The following is a 9,946-nucleotide window of genomic DNA, read 5'->3' on the forward strand; positions in this document are numbered from 1 at the left end:
GTACAGGGTCCCTGTCCCTGCATCACCCCCGCCCCCACCCCCCATGCCCTTCTCCACCCTGTTGGGCCAGGACGACCTTTTCTTCCTGCTCCACCCTGTCCCGCACCTTCCCCCTCTCCCCGTGTGGTCACCTCTGCTTCAGGATAGGATGGTGGAGAGATAGAAACGTGAAGCAAGGAGAGGTATTCCCTGGTATTTTGACCCAAAGATGCACCAAATGTATAAAGACGGAAACACAAAATTATCTATGCAGTCAGGCGTTGAGCCCCGGGTCACGGAGTGTACCTGTTTTGAGCTAATGCTGGGGAAGGGGGCACCTCTACTCCTGCCCAGCGGAACTGCTCAAGAGATGTGCGCTCGGACAACAACTGTGTAGATTTCAGAATTCTAGAAAACAGTGAGTCTGCTTCAGAAGGCAGGGCCAGATCGCTGGGTGGGTGTTCCCCAGGCAGCCAGGCTCTCTCAGGCCTGCCTCTTTTGCAGGCTTTTCTTTCTTTTTTTTTTTTGGCAAGCCACGCAGCACCGTCTGGGAGGGTTTCCTGGACAGAGGTCCCCGTGGCTGCTGCCTTAAGACGTGCGGGCCGGACGGTGGCCGCCACTCCTCTCCGGACCCAGGCCAAAGCTAGGCAGCAGCTGCAGCCCCAGCCGGTGCAACAGCATGGAGCTTTGGGGGGCCTACCTGCTCCTCTGCCTCTTCTCGCTCCTGACCCAGGTCACCGCTGAGCAGCCAGCCCCCAAGGTCAAGAAGGCTGCAAATGTCAAGAAAGGTAAGGAGGGGGACAGGGCTCCTCCCCATCTTCCAAGGGTGGTCACCCTCTTTGTCACGGCTTCGTACGTTCCTTCCCTTCATTTTCCTTCTTGATAAGTCCAGGGAACTTTTGTGAGCTACCCCTGGACCCTGGGCAAATTCTTCAGTATCAGGGGCGGTTGTCAGACTTGGAAGGATCCCTGACTCTTAGAATGAGACAGAACCTTCCAGATCTTCTAAACCGACACCTACTCCGCCCATCTCCACCCTCCTATATGTTAAAGAAATCAAACCTGGGGTATGGCAATGCCAATGGGCTCTGCTTTGTAATCTCCAAACCTGGGGTTACTCCACTGTAAAATGGGGATAGTGGCGCTTGCTGAAAGAAAGCCGTCTGGTTAGGATTTAATGCTATACAGCCCAGGGCTTGGCCCCTATGATCTACTTCATGCACAGGGGGAAAAAAAGGACCCAGTTAACTCTCCAGGGGACAGTGTATCACGAAGCCTTGAGAAAACAAAAATGTGGGAACCCAAACGAAGATGCCAGGAGCAGGCTTGCACTCCCTCTGTTGCCTCTGGGTTTGGGGTGTCCTTGGGTTGCCTTGGCTGCAGCAGGGCCTACCCTTGGAGGCCTGCGTGCCTGTGGTGAGGTCACCCCAGGCTGTGTTGAGACAACATTAGCGAAACGCCATGGCAATGAACCGGCCGGTCACCCCCACAGGGCTCTGAGGCTCCGAGAGAGAGTTCCAGGGGATGAGAATGTGGATTTAGGCAGAGAAAGGGGCGGCCAGAGCCAAGAGCCTGGAAGAGGCAAGGCGAGGGGCTGTGGGCTGTCCTCGGGCCGCTCTCTGAGCCTCCTCTGTAGATGGACAGCTGCCCGTTGGCTGTGGACTAGCGGAATGTGGAAAGGCCCCTCGGGACAGTGGAGACGACCCCGACCCACCCACCCAGGGCTGTGACAGAGAAAGGAGCAGATGTGTGGATGACAGATAATGACCTCAAAGGTTCAGTTTATAAAGTTAAGAACAGAAAGTGCAAAACAGAATGGAAAAGTTCAAAACAGAATGGATACCATGCCTACATTTATTTTGAAATGTGGGTTTATATACAAATACACATTTCCTTTTATTGATTTAATTTTTTTAAGGTTTTATTTGTTTATCTGAAAGAGAGAGAGACAGCGAGAGAGGGAACACAAGCAGGGGGAGTGGGAGAGGGGAAGCAGGCTTCCCGCGGAGTAGGGAGCCCGATGAAGGGCTCGATCCCAGGATGCTGGGATCATGACCGGAGCCGAAGGCAGACGCTTAAGGACTGAGCCACCCAGGCGCCCCCACATTTCCTTTTATATGAGTCAGATTTTTTTCTGGAAGGATCCACAAGAGTTAGTGACAGTGATTACCTCTGGGATGAAAACCTGGGGAGCTGAAGGCAATGTCAGTCAGAAAGGAGACTGTAATGTTTTGAACTGTTTGGGTTTCTAAAAAGGTACATGCAGGTATTACCTCTGCAAAATTTTCATGAAAAAGCAGAGTCACTATCACGCACGACTGTGTCCGTGAGCATTAGCTAAAATGACCACCCAGGGGTGGTCTTCCAAAGGAAGTGCAGTTCCAAAGGCAGATAATAGAATTTTTAAATGTGGACAACAGTGGCTAATGTCTCAGCTCCCAGAGATTAGTATTTAGTTATTTCATCATGCAAATCATGTATCATATGAAAAAGGAGAAGTCCAGACCAGAAAACGACTTGGTCCTTTCTGGCGCTATCACATGCAAACCCGGCCCAGGGTGTCTCCACGGAGGAGGAGGCCTGCAGGACCGCTGACGACACTGGTGGAATGTTCTGTCCAGCTCTGGCCTCCTTCGGGAACCCGCTTCGGTGTGCTCTGACTCACCTGGTTTGCTTCCTTCCACCAGCAAATGCTTCCAGAGCGCTTTTCCACAGAGGTGCTGGTATATGGGCCGAGCACCCTAGGGAAGGGTTACCACCCTGCTCGTTAAGGTGCAAATCGGCCCAGGAACTTTGATGGCTCTCACTTGGGTGCCAGCACCATCTTGGAATCTGTTACAATCCAGGAGCCTGGGCGCGCCACCCGTGGAGATGCTGGATCTGGCAGTTGGGGGATGGGGCAGCATCTGCCTTTTCCACAAATCTCCAGTGATTCCAAGGAGCCACCAGGATTGAGAATCCCAGAAACAAACTAGCTGTAGGTGCTGTGTGCAAACGTGGGGGAGGGAGTCCAGAAGAGGAGCAAAGTGGTGCCTGGAATGGGGTTCGGGGGGATGAACAGATAGGGGAGGCTGGCTGTGTGGCAAGCTCCCCCCTTCCCAGACCTCCAGGGTTAGGGGAGAGCTCTGGGTGCTTACAGGAGCTCATCTGCTCCTAGGTGGGAGGTGTCTCCCTAGCTAGCTGTATGAGGTCAGCTGGGGGTAATGCATGCTGGGAAGGCTCAGGTGACTGGAGTTCTAGTAGCCATGTGGCCACACCTGGCAGGGAGGCTCAGGTGGGCAGGAGGGCTGCAGGGGGCTCACAGGCCCTCAGAACAGGGACTGGGGGACCTGGAGGGTGTCCATTTCAATCACACACATCAGGAATCTGAGGCTCAAAAACGGAGAGGGGTAGCACAGGGCCTCCTGATTCCTCGTCCAGAGCTGTAGACATTCCTCACTCCTACACCTTCCTTGGGTGGAACACTTTTGGTGCCTTCCTCCTTGACCATTTCCTGGAGGGCCCCTTGCACACACGGGCACCTGGATGCAAATTACAAAGGTACCCCTCTGAGCTGCCAAATTGTAGAAAGGCACCCCTTTCTCTGATCTGACCCAGCATAGCCAGGGCAAGGCTAGGGACTAGACATGAGCCCCCACTAGTTCCCTCAGCTGAGGGCCTTTGTGCAGTATCCAACTTGCACCACCTCACTTGGCACCCTGTGCTGATACATTATATGACTGGTACAGAGCTGCCATGAACTTGCCAAGACAGAGGCCCAGCACGGGGCACACATAACCCTGCCAGGCTAGTTTGCCAACCCTAAATCCTCCTGCCCCCCTTTTTCCCCCTTGCTTATCCGGGTGCTATTTTCCTCATATTTGGTAAATTACATCACTAGTTTCTGTATATACAAGTAGGTTTCTTGCTTGCATTTGTTTCCTGAGATTCCTGAGGTGCAAAAGCATCTTATGGGTGGACAAAAGCTCTGACTTCATCGCTCATGACCTTGGACTCCATGCAGGCACAGCTAAATGGACCATGGAAGCACTTCCCAGCCTTCCACCCCAAGCCACACAGCCTTTTCTGAAGCCCCTGGGATTTCAGTAAGACAGGGGTCCACCCACAGAGTGCTCTACATACACACACACACACACACACACACACACACACACACACACACAGAGACGCTTCCCACCTTCCTCTGCTGGCTCGCGCACAACCAGCTCCCAACACATCTTTGTGCTCAGGCTGGCTCACATTAGGACTCTGGTCCTGTCACAAAGGGGGGTGGGGGATCAAGCCCAGAACCATATGCGCCCTGGGTTCAGCCAGCCCTGCCCACTGCTGGCTCTGCGCTCTTCCATCTTCATCTGGCTCTGGTTTCCTGTTTGTGAAGCAGGACTCTAAGAGATGCTTACATGGGTCACAGGGTCTGTTGTTAGCCAAGTGCTGCTCACGTGCTTTCTCACTCTTAGTCTCTGTTTTCTCCAGAGTCCCCTAAAGTGGGGCCATTATCATCCTCTTTCACAGATGAGCAGCTCGCCCCAGGTTACTCACATCCTCGAGACCTCAGTGCCCTTGCACATGTGCACCTGTTCCGCCACGCCACGCCCCGGGCTGGAGTGCATGCTCTGCTGGTCCGTGTCCCATTGCTCCAGTCTTGGGAGGTGAACTTGGCAGGTCTCAAGGGCATCTGGTTCTGCTTCCTTTGCTTTGCTCTCCTCTGGAGCTGGGAGGGTGGTAGGGGATGCCCTCCTCCCCGGCCCCTACCAGTCCCAACTCCAAACGACCCCCAGCCACACTCCTCAACAAACCATGGGTCTCTCTTGAATCGGAGCAGGTGAAGGGTGGGTCTCCGGGCAGGTGGAGAATGACAAGCAATTCCTCAGACTACCTTCAGTGGGGACTGGGAGAAAGCAGTGCAGAGTATCCTTTCCCTTGTCCCCCTTGTGGTCGACAGAGCGAGGGCTTCTCCCAGCCCGTCCCTTGCCCCGCCCCCATCTCTCCCTGCCTTCTTCACCGCTTTGTGATTGTGTCCATCCCAGATGCTGTGACTCCGAAGATGTTTGAGGAGCTCAAAAACCAGCTGGACAACCTGGCCCAGGAGGTGGCGCTGTTGAAGGAGCAGCAGGCCCTGCAGACAGGTGACCGTAGATGCGCGGGGCGGGTGAGGGGTGGGGAGGGGAGCGGAGACCAGGAGGGCTCAGGCAAGGGCAGCCAGGCACGCGCCTGGAAGTCTCCAGCGAGGACCGGGGCCCCAGCTGTCAGGATCCAGGGAGCCCCCTCCTCCACCTGCTCCTCTGGGGCCCGATCCCCCGACACGTGTGCCTATGGGAATGCTCTCGAAGGACAAAAAGCCTCCCCATTACCGCCCAACGGAAGCGTGGCCCCAGGAGCGCTGTGTGGAGCAGGGACCGCAACCTTCCTCATGAGCCCCCAGAGGACCCTCCACTCAGCCCATCCCCCACAGCCCTCAGGGGCACCTTAGCGTCACTCCCCTGTGCCTCACTGCGTTTGCTGGTGCTGACGCTCTTCATCATCCTAATTATGTCAAGGCGGGGTTTATCCTACCCATTTGAAATGGGGGAAACTGAGGCACAGAGAGGTCACGTTCCTCGCCCACGCTCACCTGGCTGGTGAGTAGGCGAGGATCTGGATGGGAGCAGCCTGCCCAGTGCGCCCTGGGTGGGAGGAAAGGTGGGTTTGGGGCTTCCTGGCTCTGCGCTCACCAGACAAGCAAGGGTGGACATAGGCACACAGCTGCAGAGCCTGGGGGCAAGGTCGGGCCCCCTCCCTGGCCAGCTCATCTTTCTCTCTCCGGGCCCCCCCCATCATGTTCCTTTCATAGCTTCTCTATCCCACCTTCTCCTTTGTCAGTGTGCCCTGGGGAGCACAGAGAATACAAACAGTAGTAGGTAACACTCACAGGTGAGCATCCTGAGGGCCTGGCCCTGCTCCAAGTGCTCTATGTGCAGAATACCCCTGCTGGGGCTTATTACTACAACCCGCCTCCATTTCCCACTAAGACGTGGAGTGTCTTGCTAACAGCTGGAAGGAACAGTCTTGCTCTTAGCTCTGCTATGCTGCCTTTCCAGTTATCACCTGGACTGCCCCTTCTTGGGCAATCTACAAATCTCCCTGTGGTCACAGCTACCTTCTCACCTGATGCTTCTCTGACAGCATGTCCCGAACCTTGGGTCCTCTGCTCCCCTCGTGCCTCCTCAGAGACCTCCAGATCCTTCTCACTGGGCAGTTTGCACCCACTTCCTCCCACCCAGGTCTCTCCTTTCAGCATGCACAGTGACCAGCTTTCCGTCCCTCTAAAGTGCCACAATCTGCCCTTCCTACCATGGGGCCTTTGTACCTGCTGTTCCAGCAGCCTGAATTGCTCCCCGCGAGATCCACTTACTATATGGCATCCCTGTCTGAGAACCCTGTAATCCCTCGCCTCAGTCAGGCTCCTTAGTTACAACTCTCACAAGATGATGTTCCTTCCTTCATCGTATTTATTGCAGTTTGTAATGATCTATTCGTTTGCTTATTTAAGTCTGCCTCCCCCACTAGATGGTAAGCCCCAGGAACAAAGGGGCCATGTTTGATTGCCTTGTCTCTTCCACCACATAGCCCACCATAGTGCCTGCCACATATCAACACTCAGGAAATTGTTGAAGGGTGGACAAACACGTGATTTTGTACAGCCTGCTTAACATAGCAGGTAGGGTGAAGGGGCTCTAGAAGGGAAGAGTCTAGCATGCTTTGGCTTCCAGTGAACAGAACACCTAACAGTAGCTTAAACAAAAATTGAGTCTGAGAGTGGGTAGCTGTAAGTTTTTGCTCAGAAGCTTTGCCTCATGGTGCCAAAATGGCTGCCCCCGCTCCAGGCATCCTGCCGGTATTCAAGGCAAGATGTAGGAGAAAAGGTGGCCCAGCTATTTCTCAGGACAGTGAAGGTCTTCCATTCCCACCTTATTGATCAGATCTCTATCATATGACCACCTGTAGCTTCGATGCAAGAAGGAAGCTTTCCCAGCCTCTGTAGTGGAGGCAGACAAGGGAGAAGGGGGTGGAGAATGGCTGTTGGTTGGGTTGACCAACAGTATCTGCCCCAGAGGGAAAGTTTAGAAGCACGGTGCCATTCTGGGTGACAGTCTCCTCATCAGTAGAGTGGAAGGTGTAGGGGGAGATTACTGGAGGAGCTCTAACATCTCTCTCCTGTCTAACCTTTGTGCTTGGCCAAAGTCCATATAACCTAGCCGGCACTATCCCCCTGAGGTGAGATGATGAGGTGGGGACTTCCTGGCACAAAGTTCATGGCAAAAGGCAGTTCTTCCCTCCCACCCCTCCCCCATGTCTGTCGATTCCTTGGAGGTTCATAGCCTCCCACGCTGACAGGGCTCCTCAGAATTCCACCCCTGTGACCAGAGCTGATCCTGTCTCTACACTGGCACACCCTCCCAGGCACTGGATGTGGTGCCCAGGGAAGGGCGGTGACCTTGAGCTAGGGGCTCTCCTCTAGTACGGGGATCCCGGCTCTTCCTTAGTGTCCGTCACAGCCCTAGCCTGGGTGGGGGTGGGCTGTCCAGGGCCGGGGTCGCAGAAGCGGGGACTGCAGGAGGGTGGACGGGGCCCTGGGCGTTGGCCTGGGGCTAGGGACCCTGGAGACCTCGGCTGATTGCCCTCTCTTCCCCCGTCTCTTCCCCACTCGCAGTCTGTCTGAAGGGTACCAAGGTGCACAAGAAATGCTTTCTGGCCTTCCCCCAGGCCAAGACCTTCCACGAGGCGAGCGAGGACTGCATCTCGCGCGGGGGCACGCTGGGCACCCCGCAGACGGGCTCCGAGAACGACGCCCTGTATGACTACCTGCGCCAGAGCGTGGGCGCCGAGGCCGAGATCTGGCTGGGCCTCAACGACATGGCGTCCGAGGGTGTCTGGGTGGACATGACCGGCGGCCACATCGCCTACAAGAACTGGGAGACGGAGATCACCGCGCAGCCCGACGGCGGCAAGGCCGAGAACTGCGCCGCCCTGGCCGGCGCGGCCAACGGCAAGTGGTTCGACAAGCGCTGCCGCGACAAGCTGCCCTACATCTGCCAGTTCGCCATCGTGTAGCCGCAGGGCCGGCGGGGGAGGGGGAGGGGGTGGGGGTGATGGGGGCGGGGGTGACGGGGCCGCGCAGCCCCGATCCCCGCTCGGCCCGCACCCCGCCCGCGCTCGCGCTCGCGCAAATAAAGCTGGTGCCGCTGGGCCGCGAGTGGCTGCGCCTCTGCCAGAGCTCCGGGGGGGAGGACGGGAGGAGGGGGCGGAGGGAAGGGCGGACGGAGGGAGGAGGGGGAGGGGGGGGAGGGGCGGAAGAGGTGGAGGGGAGCATAGGGAGGGGGAAATGAAAGAGGTGAAGAGTGGAGGAGGGGGGAAGGGAGGAGGAGGAGAGAGAGGAGAGGGAAAGCGAGCTGGACACACACACTTCACAGCACCAACGGATTCTCAGCAGGAGGACAGAAAAGAGTAAGGGGAAACAGAACCCCTGACAGCTGCTGTCTTTTTTCTTTGTATAACTTCTTATCATCGTAGAATTTCCAACTTACAGAAAAGTTGCAAGAATTCCTGGATACCTTTCACCCAGATCTTCCAAATATGAACATTTCCCCGTATTTGCTTTATGCTTTTATTCCACCCCCCACCCCCGCCATTTGACAGTAAATTGCAGACATGAGTCCCCCTTTACCCTGAAATACTTCCGTGTATTTACTTAGAGAGCAAGGGCATTTTCTTCCATGGCACTATTATGGAAGTGGGGAAATTGACATGGACACAGTAATTGTCAAAGTCACAGCCCTGATTCCCATGTCCAGGTTTCCTTTTGTAAACTCCACTTCCACGTGCTGGAATCCAGTATTCCCTCCCCCACTCCAGGGAAGGGGTGACCCCATCCCTAACCCCTCCTGTTGTGTGGATCCATTTCTGGGATGCAGTGATGTCTGAGTCCTGCTGGGGGCTGAGGGGTGGGGATAGGAGCAGAGACCATCTGGGGGAGAATTTGCATCCCCATCCTCCCCCAGCATGCCCTGGGGGCTGGTCTAGGAGCCCCATAGGACCATGGCCAACACTTCCCACTCCTTACAAAGAGCTCCGTGCTAGCAATAGCTACCTCTTGTTGAGCTCACCAGAGCACAGGAACTTCCAGTATGTTGTTTTATTAAAATCTTATCCACCCAGGACAAGATGTGTCATTATCCCCATTTTGTAGGAAAGGAAGCTGAGACTCAAGGAGGTTAAGCGATTTCCCTCAAGGTCACACAGCTAGTAAGTGACAGAGCCTCGATTTTACCCCAGGGCTGATCCCAAGGGCCTTGGGTTTTCCACCACCACTGTGATGCTTGCCTCACGTACTGGAGCTTTCCTGAAATAAAACATTGGAAAAGTGGCCTGGTGACCCCAGGAGGCTCCTGGCCATCTTGTGGCGTGTCCTGGCTAGTGACACCTTGTACGGGAAGTCTTCCTTGTCCCATCAGCCGTGGTATCATCCACCATCTGCACCTTCTTCTCCCTGGTCTTTTTTTAGTGTGCCTTGCCTTCAGTAATAAATTGATGACTGTTTGATTCGATCCGTGGCCGTGAGGTGGGCTCGGGGAGGTCGCTTACCGTGAAATGTGTCAGGCAGTCTGCTGGGCTTTGTCCCAGAAAGCCTCTCATGTAATCCAATAATTATGGGAAGAAGTAGAAAGATCCACGTGAGTTGCAGAAACAGGCTCAGAGGGAGCCTGGGTGGCTCAGTTGGCTGAGCGACTGCCTTTGGTTCAGGTCATGAGTTCTGGGATGGACTTCCACATTAAGCTCCCAGCCCCTTGGGGAGTCTGCTTTTCCCTTTGACCTTCTCCCCTCTCTTGCTCTCTAAGTAAATAAATAAAATCTTAAAGAAAGAAAGAAGCTCAGAAGGCTGATGCAATTTGTTTAAGACAACTCAGAGGCAAAGCTGAGACAAATCTAG

General features: G+C 55.1%; 1 protein-coding gene across 1 annotated transcript; it reads left to right on the forward strand.

Moving 5' to 3' along the window:
• The first annotated feature begins 499 nt into the window (after positions 1-499).
• Positions 500-8,205, forward strand: CLEC3B (C-type lectin domain family 3 member B). The gene is made up of 3 exons (XM_059387803.1): positions 500-767; positions 5,007-5,105; positions 7,670-8,205. Exons 1-3 carry the CDS (start codon positions 659-661, stop codon positions 8,068-8,070), a joined length of 609 nt encoding a protein of 202 aa, XP_059243786.1. The 5' UTR covers positions 500-658; the 3' UTR covers positions 8,071-8,205.
• Positions 8,206-9,946: the final 1,741 nt, after the last annotated feature.

This window comes from Mustela nigripes, chromosome 2 (genome assembly GCF_022355385.1).
Source record: "Mustela nigripes isolate SB6536 chromosome 2, MUSNIG.SB6536, whole genome shotgun sequence".
Taxonomy (NCBI): Eukaryota; Metazoa; Chordata; class Mammalia; order Carnivora; family Mustelidae; genus Mustela; species Mustela nigripes.

What these genes read in the sequence shown, in the direction of transcription:
- CLEC3B (XM_059387803.1), top strand. Translation starts at nt 659, where the DNA reads ATGGAGCTTTGGGGGGCCTACCTGCTCCTCTGCCTCTTCTCGCTCCTG. An exon ending in GGCTGCAAATGTCAAGAAAG is followed by an intron (nt 768 to 5,006) that starts GTAAGGAGGGGG and finishes TGTCCATCCCAG; the next exon opens with ATGCTGTGACTCCGAAGATG. An exon ending in GCAGCAGGCCCTGCAGACAG is followed by an intron (nt 5,106 to 7,669) that starts GTGACCGTAGAT and finishes CCCCACTCGCAG; the next exon opens with TCTGTCTGAAGGGTACCAAG.